The sequence below is a fragment of the Carassius carassius genome, chromosome 5 (genome assembly GCF_963082965.1).
Source record: "Carassius carassius chromosome 5, fCarCar2.1, whole genome shotgun sequence".
Classification (NCBI taxonomy): domain Eukaryota; kingdom Metazoa; phylum Chordata; class Actinopteri; order Cypriniformes; family Cyprinidae; genus Carassius; species Carassius carassius.
The window spans coordinates 29,110,780-29,130,246 of record NC_081759.1 but is presented as its reverse complement, the minus strand read 5'-3'; the positions used below and the strand labels follow the sequence as shown (position 1 = coordinate 29,130,246).

General features: G+C 41.3%; 1 protein-coding gene across 2 annotated transcripts; it reads left to right on the top strand.

Annotated features, from left to right (window-relative positions):
* Nucleotides 1-213: 213 nt before the first annotated feature.
* Nucleotides 214-19,114, top strand: nova1 (NOVA alternative splicing regulator 1). Of its 2 annotated transcripts, none has more exons than XM_059550504.1 (4): nt 214-931; nt 8,294-8,437; nt 11,691-11,857; nt 12,732-19,114. In XM_059550504.1, exons 1-4 carry the CDS (start codon nt 775-777, stop codon nt 13,749-13,751), a joined length of 1,488 nt encoding a protein of 495 aa, XP_059406487.1. In that variant the 5' UTR covers nt 214-774; the 3' UTR covers nt 13,752-19,114. The 2 variants fall into 2 exon arrangements, with proteins under 2 accessions (XP_059406487.1, XP_059406489.1); XM_059550506.1 differs by lacking the exon at nt 214-931 and adding an exon at nt 3,866-4,331.
* The last annotated feature ends 353 nt before the right edge of the window (nt 19,115-19,467 follow it).

Sequence of the window (19,467 nt, the reverse complement as noted above, 5' to 3'; positions counted from 1 at the left end):
CCTGAAAGTTGTTCCATATTTAATAACCTCTATAACATAGTGCTATGTGTAGAATTGGAGAGTTTCGTTAAAGAGCAAGTTTAACAAGTGAGTATAAAACTTGCTGCAGTTGAAAAGCTCTTTTGGAGGATGAGACCCGTGACGTCAGGGGAGCTCTGGCGCTCTGTCTCACAATTGGTCTAGGGATGCTGCGCGAGAGCTTTGTCACCCGAGCCGCCGTTGCCGCGCGCTGACCAAGACTCGCGCATCTCAAACAAAATCTTCTCCTTTACACTCCAAAACAAACGGACTGACACCGTCTACAGCAATACAATATACCCAAACCCCGGCGCCGATTCGCGGTCACCGAAAAAGAGCCATCGAAACAATGTTCTTTTGAACTGTCTTTTTGTTTTGAGTGTGAATCTTGGTTTGTTTATCTTTGCGTAGTTTGTCGGGCAATGGTTGCGAGGATCTTTTTGGAGAGGGCGCTGCGCGTGTGCGTGTGGGCTCAATAAACACAGACGTCTCAAGTGTCTGATGCGCGCTAATGAATAGACTTCACTAAATGGATTTTTATATTTAGAGCTTTAATGCGCTCCTTCTCCAAACGGGAAATAGTGGACCGTGAGGCTGAAACGGACACGCTCTGCGACCTCGCAGCATGGCATTTTTATGACATTTAAAGCGATAAGAAACACACGGACAGCTCGGACAGGAGACGCTGGCCAGTTTTATGTGCTTTCCAATGGTTTTCGGTGCGCTAATGTGGTGTAAACTCCAGCCGGTGACAAAATGATTGTTGGCGGGGCAGTTCAGCAGAACGGGATCTTCTCTTCTCCTCAGCACCTCTCACAGTCGCCACACATGGACCCGGATCTCTCCGATTCCCGAAAGCGACCCCTTGAAACACCGACTGAGGCGAGCAGCACCAAGCGCTCCAACACCGGAGGTAAAATCTGGCAGCGCTCGGGCCTGCTGCTCAAAATAAGTCGAGTCAAACTAGACTCCTGTGTGCAAGAGTCGCGTGCCTACGCGTGCATATCTAAAATATCTGCTCTCTAACTCTGCAGGGGTTCAGAAGGTTGGGTCTGAGAGATTTGTCCATCGAATTATTTATTTAGTTTAGTTCATAAAGTGGCAGTTTTAAGCACCTGTAAAATTAATTGCTACAGCAGCGTTACAGTTAATTAATACTACAATTAAAACGGGTCGCATGTGTCCAGCCTGACCCTGTATGACCCGGTGGGGTGATGTGCAGTGTGGTGGTGGCCGTCCCTCTGGGACTCGAGCTAAATTGAGCAGAAAATGAATGAAAGGAAGAAAGCACACATGCTGCTGTAGTTTAATCCCTATTCATATGCAGTAACAAGACTCCAGTGCAAACAAAATACTGAATTCCCCTCTATAGCGTCGTGTGGAGCTTTTAATACATATCCAAAAGAGCACTAGGGTCTGTCTTGATTTAGAAAAAAGTTTCCTTAAGGGTGTTTCTGATAATGTAACTCACTTTCTGCTTAAAACAAAACCGCTATTAATTTTCTTTTAAATGCACGTAGTATATAAAGTATGATCAGTTTTTAGGCAGGATTTTGTGTCCGTTTCAGATTCTGAACCATAGCCTATATCTTCGGACTGTGGTCTGAGTCATCGACTTTAAATAATTGCTTAGATGGTCAGGTTATAAAGCAATGTTCTGGAGCGCCCGTTTTACCGTGTGCGTATTTTGATCTTTTGAATTGGAGCGAAGCGGATAGTAACGCCGTGGGTAAACATTTCTGTGAGTGTGCTCACGGGGCGGTAGTGCCCGCTGTGGAGCTCCGCTGCAGCTGTCCAGCGACTGTTTTATCACCCTGCACACTGCCCTGCGCGTTCGATAGATTATGCACAGCTTATGTTTTTCATTGTTAAGAACTAATAAGAGGTGAACCGAATATGTTAGCCTATATAGGATTGGTTTTTAGGGTTGTAATTTCGTCAAAACAATCTTTTGCATTTAATTCGTTGAGGCCTCGACTTCTAAACATTTTTTTTACAGACAATTGAACTAAACCAGTTTTATTATTTAGCAGGTTAACTAATTAGTACTCGCTGTTTTTGTAGATAATTGCAAATAATTGTAAATAAATGCATTGATATTCTGATTCGGACACTGCAGTATGCTTTGTATTTAATTAATTGGTACAATTAACATTTTTCATAACAGTAGTACAGTAGTAAAAGTAGAAGCAGTAGTATTGAGCTAAATAGTGTGACAAGTTATAGGCCTATAATAATAATTTTAAAAAATCATACAAATCCTGTAAGGACTGTATAGTGTCTTAGCTTTTTAGTTCATTATTAGTAACCATTAATAAACCTATACTAGCTAGCTGAAGTCCTGTTATGCACTGTAAACATTTTTGTTGAATTGCTGACTTACATCAAAATAAATAAAATAAAATCAGTGAAGAGCTTACAACCTGCAGTGATACATTAATTGCATTATTAAACTACTTTGAATTTAACCACTAATGATGCAAAAAATTAAGCTATAAAAACTCCTATTTGATTTTGAAACCACAGTAGAAATTACAGAAAAGATTGCTACAATTTAAATGGAGGGAAGGGAAGAGGTTGTTATAGTGATCAACATTTTTACTAGATTGTATGACAGCTTTTTTCAAAGCATGTAATTGAGCATAGTTTAGAGATTAGTCTTTTATTTAGTCAGTAAGTTATTTATTTTTGTTTGTTCATTAGCAGTTCAGACAATCATTAATTCTGTTCACGTATCTAGCTTTGTTAATTAAGACATAATCCTATCAATGAATGAACCCTTCCCCCTTGCATGACCTTTGGCCTGAAGCGAACGACAAAAAGGACGGTCAGTGATGGAGATCCTTTTTATACCCTCCCTTTTGTAAACAGTCATTGATTGGTGATGCTAATTTCACCAGTGCGCACACAGTTAGTTACTTAGCATGTGTCTCTGTGTGTGGCCTCTTACCAGTCGCAATTGAAATGGCATGTTAATGTTGCTAATGGAGGTTTTGGCAGAGCTATTTATGTTGGTGTTTTTGTGTGGTTCTGTATTAGATCAAAAGGTGCGAGCGAGAGAGAGCGAAAGCGAGCAAGAGAAGGACACAGGTGCCCTTGCAGTGTGTGGTGACGTGAGTTGACTGTGAATTGGGCAGGTGGTGGAGAAAGGAGGGGCTAGATAGAGAGAAAGAGAGGCTCATGTATTCTAGAATGTCCAGTGGATGTGTTGAACGTGATCGGTTTGCCTGAACAGAAGCATCCATACTTCTGTATACTGCATCTGAGACACCCAGCAGAGCACGTTAATATACCTAGTATTGGATATGTAGAGAATTTATCAAGCTCCGCTGCAAAAAGCATACCATGCAAATGAAGTATGACCCTGGGACGAAGCTCATAGCCCTCCCCCGCCACATACGCCTGCACACGCTGGTTGGGTATAGCGACTTTGGATTTATAGGTAGTAATTTAGTTGGCCGGCCCCTTGGCGCTCTGCGGCAGATCCTTTCTGCCATTTTCAAAAATCTCTCTCTGTTGTTGTGTTTTCAACATGGCCGTCCAAGGAGCCCACCGCCTCCCCGCTTTTGCGCTATACTTCCTATCCGTTCACACAAGGTCACTCCCTCACACTTTCTTTCACTTATTCTCTTTCGTTTTCTTTTTTCTCCCTCCGCAGCCTCCCTCCATCCTACCTTTTCATATTTCACCCAAACATGAGCGAGGCGCTACGTCTTTTATAGTGCTGCGTCAAAGTGGCGAGGGGGGGGCGACGAGAAAGAAAGCCTTGGTGTGTATGTGTGAGTGTGTGTGTGTGTGTGTGTATATATGACGCTGGGGAGGGGTGCGGGGTGATTGGACACGCTAGGTGCCTCTCTGTAGAATGCAGCACAGGGCTGGAGCTCTTGCTGAATATGGATGAGAAGGAAAGCAGAGGGTGATGCAGTAGGAAGATTCCCCCCGTCAGTCTGCCTCTGCCTGAACAATACCAAGCCTCTCTGCTTCAAACACTCACTCACACACATACACAAACACACTCACACACGGCAATTGCATTGCCCTCACACACAATCAGAGAAAGAGAGAGAGGGAAATTGAGGGAGAGAGAGCAAGAGAGAGAGAGAGACGGGGGCTGACTGCGGGTATGGAGGGGAGGATGCGCTGACGTTGTCCCCCTCTCGGATACGAACCTGGGGAAAAAGGTTGACTGGCCACATTCCTTGACGGCGGCAGATCTCCTATGATCAGCCTGAAGTCGGGCATCGCTCACCGGTCCAGCCTTTTGGCGTCCATGGCTATTTGAACCCCACCTCCAGTACGTTACAGCAGAATGGGTAAGAGATTCTGTCCCCTTTTGTTGACTTGTTGAATGCGCGTGCGGACGAGTTGACCATTTTGCTTTGCGTCTTTCCTTCTTTTGCTCTTTCTTTTCCCGTCCACCGTTGGCGTCTCTTCATTCATTCTGTGAGGAGAAGCTTGCTTGTCCTTGCAGTGTGCCTAGGACAGGCCCTCCTTTTCACATTCAGAGTGTGTGTGTGTGTGTGTGTGTGTGTGTGGCATGGGGGTGGGGGGTTTTAACAATACAATCCCACTTGACCCACTCCCTCTGTGTGTTTGCATGACACTCTGTTCACACTCTATGTGCTGTCTGTAATCATAGGTTTGAGCCCATAACTGTCTGACTGCGTTAGCGGCTGTGTAAGTATGGCTTACTGGCAAACATCAGCAACAGATTGTATTATTTACTCAGACACTCACTGCTGAAAACCTGTTACACCAGCTTTCCTTACATCATCGCCGCAAGCAGGAGCGCATGGGTGAGGAGCGCTCCCAAAGTGCCCGCCATTCTCAAATCACTGCTGCATGAGAATGTGCCCTAGGTTCCCCTTTTAACAACAGGTAAGCGGCAGCCGACCTTCTCGTTGGATCTTTGCGCCTTCAGGAATGTCATCTCCGAGTCGTCTTGGAAATAATTGTGAGGCGGCCGCGATGGAAAGAGTGAAGTTTTCATTTCCCCTGATCTACCAAGGTCAAACGGTCCCCTCGTCGCCACTCTGTAAAAAACGGCTGTTGGAGGTTCGCTTTTCTGTGACGCTGTGGTGCGCTGGTGTGCCGTACTTCACTAATTGCAAGAGCCCTAATTGCCCTTTCTCTTTCTTTTCCGTTCTTATAATCTCGCTCACTCTTTCCTTATCTCCCCTCTGGCTGCACTCTTCAAAAACCTCCATCATGGATTCTTGAGCGTGTGTCCACTGCGTCCTGTCCTCTTCCTCAGTTCGCTGCAAACTGTCCTCATTAAACAGTCCCTCTAACAGTGTCTGCATTCATTCCATTCACACTCGCACCCTCCCCTTTAACAGACCGGTCATTGATAAGATCGGGATCTGCCCAGCTGTGTGTTTGCTCGGCTACAGAGAGCATCGTGGACTAGAATCCTATCATTACCTGTCAGTCATGTGTGTGTGTGTGTGTGGCATGGAGCGTTGAGTCGGGTGAGGCAATGATGTAATGCATATCCCACTGCGCACCTGGAGCGCTGCAGAGGACAGGTACAGATTGAACTGCTCTGCAAGGCTCCGTCCAGATATCAGTTGTATCCACTAGCCTCTCTCCAGGGCCCTACAAAGGGAGCTAGTGTCCTTGTGTGAGTGTTTGTGTATGACGTAGTCACAAGATGAAGTATTTGTCGTAGGATGCGCGTTTTATCGAGAAACCCTGAGGTCAGTACCAGTGCAGAGAATAATAAATCTCTCACCTTCTGACATTTGCACATATTCATTTAACAAATTATTTTTTCTAGAGTGACTGAGCACAGAGCAAAGCCAGTCAGTCAGGGAGAGAGAAAAGATAGGGATGAACAAAAGAATAGCAGTGCTGCAGATAACAGCTTTAGATCTGTATAACAGAGATGGGAATACAGTTTTTATTCTCCTTTTTCCACAGTTTCATGCATTTCTATAGGAACGTATGGAAACGAGAGTGATTGGGTCGCTCTGTGTTTTTCTCGAATTGTCTTTTCAATTTAAATTCTGCTCGAGCATCTTTCTAACTGTGCATTGCACGATCAGCTGCGCTTAAGCGAGTTATACTGCGTGTGAGCTTGCTTCTTTCTTTCCTTCTTTTTTTCTCTCCTCTTTCTCCCCTATTTTCTGTGTTACTGTTAGACTAGATAATGTATTACAACTGAAGCTAATGTTCTCTTTGATACTGGTGCCATCTAGTAACTGGCCCTCCCACTCTTGGCTTGATTGTATATGCCTGGGCTAACAATTATGTTTTTCTAGATTTCCGCGATTTTTTTGGTATTAATGGTTTTGTCTGGATAGGACAATTGATCACGTATTGACCGTACTGGCCTTCCGATTGTGAGAGTGTGTGCTGCATTTCTGGAGGAACTGCACACGTCACTCACTACAAAGATTCACGCCAGCATTAGTGTACTGGTGAAAACAGTGGCACATACGGCATGTAGTGGTCTTTGGTGTTATTTAGAATGTATCAAACATTCCCACAGGAGAGTCAATCAGAGTTGCTTAGAGACCATAATATTTTCACCTTCTCCTGCTTCCCCTCCCCTCTCCTCATCTGTCCTCTCCCCCTCCTAGTTGCTGTTTTCCTCTACCACTCTCTGGAACTGTCTTTTTCTTTAGATCGAATATTTCTTTCTTCCTTTCTAACAAATCGTTCTCATCCCTGCTTCTACTTCTATATTTTTCTCATCCTTTACATGCTTTCTATTTATTATTAGTGTGTTTGCGCTTATCCTGCAGTCTCTCTCTCTCTCCTTGTATCTCTTACTCTCTCTCCTCCTCTCTGCAGTGGTAAAGGGTCAGCTGCTGGAGATTGGGGGCATTTGAGTCTGTGAAACCCATCTTATCTCTTGGATTTACTACAGTCTCTGAAAAACACTTTTATAGTACACAAGCACAATGTACTTTTGTACCTACTTCCATTTTGTCACATAAAGCACTAATGTACTGAAAATAAGAAATGCCGTCTTAGCTGCAAATCAAATTAAAACAGTTATTGATAGGATGTCACGATGGAATATATTTGCATGTTTAGTGGTGAGGGAGTTTGACGACTCTCATGTAAAAAAAAATGTTTTTGAGGGGTTGTAATCACCTTCTGATTCTTCACTTGCTTTATCAGTGGACTCTGGGCCATATGTTGTGCTTAGGATGCGTAATATTGTGGTTGGAGAGGGAAGCCTCGTCCCCCCTGGGAACCTCTGAGTGACTTGCGTGCTGTTGGCTGGGTTCTTCAGGACAAATCTGAGGATTTAGCATCCATATGCTCCTGCCTGAACAGCCTTCCAGGCAATTACCCACAAGCCCACGTCCTCAGTATAGTGCAGCGCTAGAGACTGCCTACACACCACCCGCGACACACTCTCACTTAAACCTCAACTTGAGACTGTGACACTGAACCTCCATGCGGAGCATCTGAGCGGATTGTCAGGTGGCCGACCATTTGTGTGTGTGAGAGAGAAAGATAGTGAAGGACACAAAACACAGAGATAGTTTGGTTAAATTTAGACCTCTACCAACCCAAAGCAGGTCACTTTAACTGCATGCGTAAAAAGTGGGACAGAGGCAGAATCAGTGGAACTCATCAGGGAGAGAAAGAGAGTGGGAAAAAATGAAGAAAGAAATATAGTGAAATGAAAAAGGCAAGGAAGTGAACAAAAGAACCAGACAGTACTTTTCATGTTTAGTTTGTTGATTGTTTCAAAAGGAGGAGCCGTAGTGAGGTAATGATGGTGCACTCAGCTGGCCTCTGGTTGGCTTTAGGTTTTCAAACTGTTACGTAATCTTACTACAGTTTTACAGAAATGTGTTACACATCCCAAAAATCCTCTGAATTAAACATGACTGCAGATTGCACAAAAACATAAAGGAATATTCAATTATATTTAAACAGTATTATGGTTGTACCTTATTTTGTATGTACAATGTACATGTGAGATGAATGGGTAAAATAAGGTAACTACATGGTTTGAGATTAGGATTAGTTGTAGGTTCAGGGTTATTACGTAGTTATTACCCAGTTATTGTAATCCTATAATAAGTACATAGTATGTACAAGTGGAACAGCACTGTAAAATAAATTTATAATTATTAACTGTTATATATAGTGAATGTACACCTCAGACCTTTCTGTGACACTGTTAATTTAGATTCTTCCAATGGAAATAGACAGAATATGACATATGTCTGATTTCTTAAAAAATATTTGAACTGAGATGCTTTTATCTCTAACTTTGTGTTTGTTTGTTTTTTGTGTGCAAATGCAGAGGAGGGTGAATATTTCCTGAAGGTGTTGATTCCCAGCTATGCCGCTGGTTCAATCATCGGTAAAGGGGGGCAAACCATCGTCCAGCTTCAGAAAGAGACTGGAGCCACCATCAAATTGTCCAAATCTAAAGACTTCTACCCAGGTATGAATCAAATAGTCTATCTGGCTTAAATAATGATGAACAGTACTTATTTCAGAGCTTAGCACAAATAGTTTTTTGTTTTGTTTGTAATTGAAACAGTTCACTTTACCTCATCTATTTATAATATATGTTATCAGATCTGTGTTATAAATCCTCACAGTTAAATCATTTTATTTACTGTGCAACAGATGGCAGAGCTAATGGTGCCATGCATAAATCTCTTTCACACTAAACACTCTTGAAAAAAAAGATCATTCAAAGTGTCAGTAACAATATTACACTGGATTTTTAGAGATTAAAAAAATGTTTGAGGTTCTTTTGTGGCATCAGTCTGTAACATTATTTTTGGTCATAACTGGAGTCTTTATTTTTAGGAATGAGGGATGAGTTTTACATTTGCATTTTTTATGCAATCTTCAATTCCACTGATAAACTTTTTTTAACACCCGTAGATTTTTGCAAGCTGAAAAGCTATAATACGTTTTCTGAATATTATGCAGAAAGTCTGACAGAGAGCTACACCGTGGTAGATTAATGTGAACGAGTCCTTTTACAGGTGTTGGCCTGTTTGTGTCATTGACTATAGTATCTTTTCCACCATGTGCCATTAAGAAGCTGCTTTATGTTGTAGCGTGAAAAATAAAATCGGCAGAGAATGACAGTGGAAAATGTGCCCATAGGGAGAGAAAATATGTGAGAAAGAGAGAGAGAAAGTGTGTGTGTCACAGCTGTGAAGCGTAAAGCTGAATATTATGAGCATAATTTGTCTGTGAATAGTTGTTTTCATTCATTAAACACACCCGTTACAACTAAAACTATCCTAGACCACCTGTTCTGTCGTTCACCCTTACTTATCCTACTAACACATACAAACACACATTCTCGCTTGTCTTCTCCTTTGCTTGTCCAGTTTTATTGTCCTGCAAATTCACCTTTCATCATTCCATCATTTTTTTTATATTTTACAGATTTCAATGAAACTGAAAATTAATTTTCAGTGCGTTTATCATTAGAGCACAACGTCATAGTAGCACACAAAGTAATATATAGTACAACCAGGGTTGTGCTCTATTCAGAATTGAGAATACCTTCAAGCTCCATTTGAGTTCCTAAATTTGAAATGAATCCTAAATTTGAATTGAGGTGTAATTCAGCTAACATGATGCAAAATTGCCATTTTAATTTCAATAGATTTTTAATTAAACGGTTCTACAAGAAAATCCATACAACTTATATAACTGTTATAAATCTGATAAAGAAGCTAACTTTGCATGTTGCCTTGACAAAGCTTTTTTCTTTTGACCTTAATTATTTTTCTTTCTTTTTTTTTCTTTTTTTTTCTATTATTATACATATTTTAGCTATGAAGTTTGAAAGATGATTTCTTTTACCTTCAAGGAACTTCTTAAATAAAAATAATAATTAATCAGTTCCTGTAATTTCAATTCAAATTCAACTTCCTGTGTGCTCTGAACAGTTTAATTACATTAAAATTCCAACTCATAAATGGAAAGGAAGTTAATTCTTTGATTCTAAATTTTTCCCAAACCCTTATTACAAGCAGTGCTGCTCTGGCACAAACACCAGCACATCTTCAATCATTCTGGTCTCTGATAAAATAGCTTCTCTTCCAGACCTTATTTATCTTATGAGACATTGAAAGGGAAACATTTAAATTCTCTCTGGCTCGCAAGAGAGCTATAAAAAGAATTCACCTACAGCTGAGCAGTTTTACTCCAGCGGTTTCACCACACACACTGTAGCCTGTCACACATGTAAATTATAATCAGTCTTTTCCTAAAACTCATTTAACTGCAGATGTTTACCACAAAACACATCTACTAAAAAGAGAAGGAATGAAATTAACATAGCACACACACACACTCTCTTCTGCGTACTTTATTAGAGCATATTTTATCCATAATCCTTTGACATCTTGAAAAGCAAATGTTGAAACTGTGGGAGAATTTGTTGCTTCAGTGTGTGTGCTGTGTTTCAGATACGAATAAGTGTGATATTCAATCTAGTGGTAACAACAAAAAGAAATCACAGCCGAGGAACAAACACTTGGTCAAGTATGCATGTGTCCTGGAGCAAACACACACGTGCAGCTATATCTCTGCACTGTTGCCCGGAAACAAACACAAACTACCAACAACCTACATGCCTTCGCTTCCCACAGCTCTCTCCATTCATATGAAATGGAAGATGATCATGACAATATATTTAGGACATCAAATGATATTTTCCACCACAAGACTAAACAAATCCTTACTTGAATTCACATTGACACAATACGCAGAAGACTTTGTAACAATAAATCATTTTAGACTTTGCTAGTCGTGGTAAAACAGGTCCAGCCAAGCAGAGGTTCTTTGGGTTCTCGCAGTTACAGCAGTATTCCAGACAGGTCAAGCACTTCAGGATAGTGATATGGCAAAGATTAGTACAGTACATAGTGTGTGTGTGTGTGTGTGTGTGTGTGTGTGTGTGTGTTCTGGACATTTATTTGGCATGTCCCGTGGGAGGGATGTGGATAGAGAGGACAGGTTCATAATTCTGTGCATTCAGAATGAATTACATCATGCAGCCATGAATTCATGATTTTTTTCCCCGTGTTACAACAGTCCTTTTCATTCTTTCTGATAGATGGATTTATACAGAAAGGAAAAATAGCTTCTTTGAAAATGTAATGTGTGTTTCCATGACCTTAAATATATTGCTCAATTAATAGAGCATGGTGCTTACAGCTCCAAGGTCATGGGTTCATCTTCCAGGAAATTCATGAAATTATCAAATGTACACCTTGAATACAGCTTTAAGTTGCAAGTTGCTTTGGATAGAAAACCATATTTAGAAATGTAATTGATAATAAGAAGAAATGCTCACCAAATTAACATATAAGAATGATTTCTGAAGGATTGTGTGAAGTTGAAGACTGGAGTAATGGCTCCTGAAAATATCAAATGTAACAGTTTTAACAATTTAAAATGTAACGATTTAAAGTATATTCAAATAGAAATCAGTTGTTTTAAATTGTAATAATATTTTACAAACTTTGGAAAAGTTTGAAAAAACATTGGAAAAGCATACAGACTCTAAACTTTGTTTGTAGGTAGTGTAATATGCATACAGTATATGCTGATACATACATCATTTCATTTAATGTGTTTAGATATTTAGCATTTTTTAATTTTGCGTGCAAACTCTATATGCTAACATTCTGTTTTTTCTTTTCTGTGTGTTTGGTCAGGTACGACAGAGCGTGTTTGTTTGATTCAAGGTACGGTGGAAGCTCTGAATGGAGTTCATAACTTCATCGCTGAAAAAGTTCGTGAGATGCCTCAAAGCAGTCAGAAGACCGAACCAGTCAGCATTCTCCAGCCACAGACTACTGTTAACCCTGACCGTGTTAAACAGGTTAGTTTGTGAGGTTGATCTACCACACCAAATCCAAACAGTTGTACCAGTTTTTAGTTATTAAATGTATGATGTAGAGTTAATCATATTAGACTTTGCAGTTTAAAAATTTAAACATGCAAATTAGTTGTTCCCCTAAACTACAGCTTAGTTCATAGTATTGTAACATTTTGATTAGTTAGCTCACGGAATGAGAGCACAGACAGTGAGTGCATTTACATGAATATAATTGAGTGCATAGTCAAGCTACAGTTTTCATCTGTACATGAGCATTTACATGACATTTTAGAAGGGTGAATTATTGCTTTAGTCTTACTGAAATCAATTTCTAAAGTGCATGTAAATGTACTTACTGCCATCTATCTGACAGTGATAAGCAACACTGAAGACAGGCAAATATACCAGCCCAGAGGAGGCAGAGGGCAGGGCAGGCTGGTGGTTGTTCCCCAGGGAAAGAGTGGCTGAGAGGGGCAGCAAAGTGTTAGAGCAGTGGGTTATTTTTACCTGCATGATCCTTGCAGAATGAGAAACAGAGAGGGAGTGAGAGAGAGCGAGCAGCTGCAATGTAAGACTGGGGATCAACAAATGGCTGATATAAGCAATGACTTAAGAGCCAGACCTTACACCGACACACACGCACACACACACTGTTATACACTCTTAAACATATACAAACATACAGGGTTTTATATTGTAAAATATAAAATATATAACAACAATTTTTTTAATGTAGAATTGTGGACAGAAAACAAACATCTACATAACCAGCATAGACGTACTTGAGCTTATTGCAGTATCTATTTTTGGGGATGTATGCAGTCTCATGCATGTTATTCTGTTCCTCAATCAAAGTGAAACTCCCCCTCCTCCACAGGCTAAACTGATCGTGCCCAACAGCACAGCAGGACTCATCATCGGTAAGGGTGGGGCAACAGTTAAGGCTGTGATGGAACAATCAGGAGCATGGGTACAGCTTTCTCAGAAGCCTGAGGGCATCAATCTGCAGGAGCGAGTTGTGACAGTGAGCGGGGAGCCAGAGCAAAACCGCAAGGCCGTGGAGATCATTGTTCAGAAGATTCAGGAGGACCCACAGAGCAGCAGCTGTCTCAATATCAGTTACTCCAATATCACAGGTCCTGTGGCCAACTCCAACCCGACCGGATCCCCCTTCGCCAACTCTACAGAGGTGTTACCCAACGCCGCAGCGGCAGCTACAGCCTCCACACTCCTTGGCCAGGTGGGTCTCGCGGGCATGGGTGGCTTCCCTGCCGCCATGTCAAGTCTTTCCGGTAATGATCTGCTTGCCATTACATCTGCTCTGAACACTCTAGCCAGTTATGGCTACAATACCAATACAATGGGGCTTGGCCTCAACCCGGCCGCTGCATCTGGGGTGCTCGCTGCTGTTGCAGCTAGCGCCAATCCAGCGGCTGCAGCTGCTGCCAATCTGCTTGCTACATACGCCAGCGAGGCCTCTGGAGGGGGCGGTCACCCTGTCGCACCTAGCTTAGGGGGCTTTTCACTGGGCTCCCTAGCGGCCGCCACAGGGGCATCTAACGGTTACCTGAATCCCTCATCCCCACTGGTGGCATCATCTCTGCTGGGCACAGATAAGCTAGCAGAAGGTGGGAAGGAAGTGGTGGAGATCGCTGTTCCAGAGAACTTGGTCGGTGCCATCTTAGGAAAAGGCGGCAAAACTCTCGTGGAGTATCAGGAGCTGACAGGTGCACGAATTCAGATCTCCAAAAAGGGAGAGTTCATTCCAGGCACACGCAATCGCAAGGTGACCATCACAGGGTCACCGGCAGCAACGCAGGCTGCCCAGTATCTCATCAGCCAGCGAATCACATACGAGCAAGGCGTCCGTGCCACCAACCCTCAGAAGGTGGGCTAGGGATGGACAGGAGTGGGGAGGGGAATGACGAAAGCGAAGGAAACCAGAGAGAATGAAGAGGTGACTGAATGAATGAAATCGAGGGAGAAATGGATGGGTTGGAGTGAGAAACATGTCCAAATATTTAAACAAAAAATAAGGACGATTACAAAACAAATGAAAAAAAATCTAATGGAACTGTGGATAGATAATCTGTTTGGGGAGAAATTTGATATTTTGCGACTGAAGTTCTGCTGTGTTTTTAAAGTTGTGTTACATTGTCCAGGTCCGAGTATCGTGCCCTGGGGCACTCAGAGGATGAGGAGATCAAACCTCACTTCCTCTCTCATAGCCAGGGTCTTTTGGATTCTATGTTAAATTTTTGGCTTCCATTGCAGAACCCTCACAGTTTAGTTCACACCTAATCCACACCCTGAGCAAGGAGTTTGTAGTTCGAATGCAGTCCCCCTTTTGATATCAGTAAATTCAGTTTCTGCAACCATAGTGTAGGTCTGAAATGAAAAGAAAGATACCTATGAGCCATTTCCATAGGAACTCTTGGTTTCTCCCCTTAGACCTAAACTCGAACACCTGCTGAAAGATTTCAGTCTGCATTACATTACTAATATATCTTTGATTCTCCATTATGGTCAATTCACAATCAGTCTCTTTTTAGATTTACTCAAACCTGCGATTCCAGGTTAACCTGAATGTAAAAGTACTTCCTGATATTTAAAAAAAAAAAAATGTAAATATAATATCAAATTGAGATGCTGTTGAGAGAAGATAACTAACCTTCAGACACAGACAGACAGAGACCGACATCATACATCAAAGTTCAGATACTCAGCATTAGAGAACTGGAATGTAATACACATACATACAAGTGCAGTTTAGTCACAGGATCCCACTTTGGTGCTATAAGAAAACACATTTGAAGAGATTTTGTTGTCATATCTACTGATTTTAGTATTAATGGGAGAGTTTCTCTGAGCCGTCATGAATTATTGGGGGCATTTTGCGATTTACTCACAAAAGCAAGTGGATATTCAAAAGATCCCGCCAGAGCTAAGACACAACAGTAAGATATTAAAAGCTGTATGTTTTGTCTCAATGACTTTTAACTCTTACTCCAGAAAATCTTTGGACACTCTACCAAGGAATTAAAGTCCTTAGAATCCTGAACTTGAAAAATAATTGGACCTGTTTAGACAGATGTACCTCTAACTCCTCCTCTTCCTCTGAATGGAGGAGCCAGGCAATGTCTGTGCCTGTTTTGTTTGAAAGGAGCTCAGGTTGTCATACCTCATGTTTGTGAAGAAGGAGAAAGATTTCTAGTTTGTATGCAGTGCAGCAAAGTCTTTGGTGCATTACAGATGCCACCTCGTTCACATCACAGTTAATCCCTGTTTGCGTCAGACTGGCAGAGGTGCGGTTGAGGTAGTGAACGAGAGACTAAAACGACACAGCTTTTGTAACCTGTCTGAAGTCATTTGATGGCCAGAGGATTCTACTGTAATGACTGTCGACCTTCAGCCTTCTTCAGTAAAGCGGCGTCGCTGTGAGGCAGGCTAACCGATCATAATTCTGCTTCCTTTGAGAAACCAAACTCCAGGCCGTAGCGTCAGATGCACAGCTCTGTTTGCCCAACGTTCTAAAGCATTGCCGGAGAGTTTCACGAGCCCTCAACATTTTCCACTGATCAACAGGTCATCAGTTTCACAGACTGCTGGTGATAGTTACTCATTAGTTAATTCCACAGTTGTACACTGCATCAAAACGTTTGCTGCTAACAGCATTTTCGGTCTTGCCAGCAATTGGCTCTTGCATGGAGAGTAAGCAGGAGCTCCCATACAGGGCGAGTGATCGTCTCTGAACCACACTGTGAATCCAGCGGCCTGACGCCATCGTAACTATGGAATGTACCTTACATATTTCAAACCATCGAGAGTGTGTATTCTGAGACCCGGCATAACGGAATAAAGCAATGAAACCGAGCGAGCACAAGTTCACAGGCCGTGAGGCTCTGGTGTAGGAACATCTACCTGTAGTTTACCTTGCTCTTTCGCAAGACCAGAGGTCACAGAGGGTCCGATTCCCCACCGGCGCCCAGGACTGTCATTATTTAGCAGATCTCCATCTGAACCCTCGACTTCTATATATAACAACACTGCACAGCCCAATCAACTGCTGACCTACATACACACTCTAAAAGACATTCATCATCTCCCTCCAACTACCAACCCTCTAATCTACTTGCTAGAGGGGAAGCGGAAACGTAGAAAAAGGAGGGAAGAGAGAGAGAGATGGAAAGAGAAAGGGCGAGAGAGTAACCTATTTATATCCATTACATAATTGTGAGGAATATTACCATTTCCACATCTCTCATGATTGCTGTTTAAATACCATTCAACATACCATTTAACATGCCATACGCTTAATGTACTCCTGAACTATTTACTATGTTTCAGTACCAGCCGTGAGACATCAGGTTCTCAGAGTATAAATTATTATTCAATACTGTTTGGAATCAAACTGTGTACCTGATTTCAGAAGCACAAGCACTTGGTGCAGCAATATGAGGGTAATATGATTACAGAAAAGGAGATGTCATTTATATTTGGAGAAAAACAGCTTGTTGACACTCATGACATTAGGATTAATTCTGTCTCTCACTTTCTCTGTGTCGTCTCTCTCTGTCTTTGCACTACCTCTTTTTCTTCCCTCATGTCTTGCTCACTTTTCCAGCTTTCTGTTGTCTCTCCTTTCCACTTTCGCTTTCTTCCCCTCTAGGCTGCCGGTCGCCACGGATGTGTTGTGTGTGTGTGTGTGTTTATTGCAGGGGGTGTGTGTCTCCAGAGGGGCCGATGGGTATTCTGCCCTGTCGTGAACACCATACCTCTGAAATAATACGCCACATAGTTTAACATTAATACATTCGATCAGATTCTCGTGCTCTCTGCCTGATTGATTCAGTATTCTACCTTAAACTAGCTAGAACAGGGAATCTGTGCTCTGAGAGAACGTAGAGGTTTGTAAACCCAAGAACTCTGGGTAAGAAAAAACAAACAAACAAACAAAAAAAACAATAACCTACAGGAGATGGGTGTGAAAGCCACCTCAAACTCAAACGATGGCATGACTGTCGTTTGTGCTGTGTTCTCTCTCCTCTCTCTGAGAACTATCGAAGATAATTTCTGCATTTTTCCCTCATTTTTTTAAAAATGAAACTGTGTAATCCGTCGCGTCTCATGTTCTTTGTGTATTTTGGTGTAGTTCCTCTAGTTTGTGGTCTAAATGCAGTCTTGCGCTGTTGGTTTCAGTGTGTGATTATCCGTTATACTCGTGTGGATGATGAAAGTGCCAATCAAGCCTGGTTAAGATTAGCTTTGCGATTTGTTTGTGCATTAGATTTGCTCTCTTTGGAGTGCTGGTGTCCATATCTACGTCATTGATAATTTTAGATCGACTTAAAATGTAAAGAACTATTGGAAGCAATATTGTAGCATGTTGTCAAGTTTTGTGTTTTGTTATGTCTGTTGTATGAGCCTTTGGATTTACTACAAATTTTGAATGAATAGGTTTACATGTACTTTTTTGTAAAGTTTGAAAAAAAATTAAAAAATGCTGCTATTTGATAAGTGAAATATACAGAAATATTTTAGTTGAGGAAAAAAAAAAAAAGTCTGGTCTGTTGATTAGGATTGTGCTCGTTTTTCGACAGGGGTATAAACGAGGTGTATCAATATTAATTACATAGACGCAGTAATAATAGTCAACCTGTGCCAAACTAGACCTTCACAGCTTCTCGACATGTAGGTGTGTGATGAAACATTAGATATCGATAACTTATTTAGAAGCATTAAACAAGTGCCAATCAATCAATATCTTTTAGTTCCAATGAAAAGATAATCAGCGAAGGGAAAAAAAGACATAACGCAATGTTAGCATTGTTTTGACCCCAGAGCTGCATAGACTAAGAGAAGAATTGTTTTCTGCATCTATATGGTTTTAATACACTCAGTAGAGGCATCCTGTGCATTCGTTTGACCTGTGGCTTCCGCACTGCTTTTAAGTCATATTGTCTCTGTAGGTCGGCATGGAGTAGGCATACACGTTATACGCATTCATAACACAGCCATTTATGAAAGTGTGTTTTGTGGATTTAGGTGTTATCTTTTTGCACGTCTCTATTGCATGATATCCAAGTGAATTATTGAGGGGTGGGAAATCAAAACAGACAAACATGAAAAAAATGAAAAATAAACGACTTGCGTCGCTCCGAGACACACTTCTGCATGTGTCGCGAACGGAGCGCTCTTTCTTTCTACCACTTCATTTGTGTTACTCTGGTTTGTACCGCTTCTGTTTTTCTTGGTCAGATGGGTGTGGTCTTCTAAAGGCCAGTACACATAGGCCTAAGAACTGCAGCGTAACCATGGGAACTGGAGTCAATCAGGAATTCATAAAGCGAGAGGATTCCAGTTTACGACGGCGGAATGTGTACGTACGTGTGAGACTCCATCTCTCAGCCTCTACTTTCAGGGGGAAATACCCATGCATGGAAACGTCATTTTAAGTTCAGTTTTTTGGCTACGGTCGTGTTTATTCACATGAGGAGTTGCGCTCATCATCGGTTTCAGACTTCTCTAGTTTCTCAGCTTGATTCTCCTAACCCCACATGTAATTTATGAATGTATTTACATTTGCATAAACTGAAACAAAATGTTATTTCAATGTTAAATGTCTTTTAAGTGTGATGTTTACGGCGGAGGTTGTAAAGTTCATGTAGCTCGATCATATCTGTCAGTGTTAGGAAGGCCCAGAGCCACATTAGCACCCAAATTCATTTCTCTCTCTTCCTGTCTACTGATGCATCAAATGCACTTTACTGAGCATTAGGTCCCATCAAAAACACACACAGTGTAACCTACTGGATGCAAAACTGAACCAAGCAACCTGTTTTTAACAACTTTGACAGATATATTGTTGTTTTTCCGGTTGTTGTTTTTATTCTTTTCCCTTTTTGGTGTTTGTAAATGGGTTGTAATTTTTTAAGGGTGTTTATTTTTGTATTTCTGTTCATTTTGGGGAGGAGAGGTCAGAAGGAGAGTGTGTGAAATCTGTCCTGCATTCCACTGTCTCTCCTACTACATTCCCTTCTGTGTGTGTGTGAGAGAGAGAGTGCGAGTGAGAACGTTTACATGGGTGCGTGTTTGTGAGTGTCTAGATAATGACACGCAGAAACTCTTGTTACCATTGTAATTGCCAACTGTGTGAAGCTGAACTGCTTTGAAAGTGAAAGGTGTTATTTTTGATTTTCAAAACTGTACCTTCTGTTCAGTTTAGAGGAATGGAAAATAAATTGCAGAAACCTCTGAAAAGTTTTGTGTTCTCAATTAATTCCAACATTTTCTGTCTGATAAGTAGACCAGTCAAGCAGCACATATATTCTGTCATCCAAATAAATAAAATTCATTGTTTTTTTATTAAAAAGTGAGTTATTTTATTCTAATATTTAAGGGGCTATTTGTAGGATTCAGAAACCCTTGTTATTAGTGACACTGGTGCAGCGACTTACTGCCATCAACTTACTGATTGTGCTCGCACTTGTGCACACATAAAGTACAAGAGACTGAAAGTGTTTCAGCCAATAAACAGCACGCCAGTGTTGGGAAGGTTACTTTGGAAATGTAATATAGTAACAGATTACAAATTACCCTATTTAAAATGTATT

Excerpts from the sequence above, each read along its gene's own strand:
- nova1 (XM_059550504.1), top strand. The coding sequence starts at position 775 with ATGATTGTTGGCGGGGCAGTTCAGCAGAACGGGATCTTCTCTTCTCCT. Across the intron at positions 932-8,293 it reads CAAGCGCTCCAACACCGGAG|AGGAGGGTGAATATTTCCTG; the intron begins GTAAAATCTGGC and ends GTGCAAATGCAG. Across the intron at positions 8,438-11,690 it reads ATCTAAAGACTTCTACCCAG|GTACGACAGAGCGTGTTTGT; the intron begins GTATGAATCAAA and ends GTGTTTGGTCAG.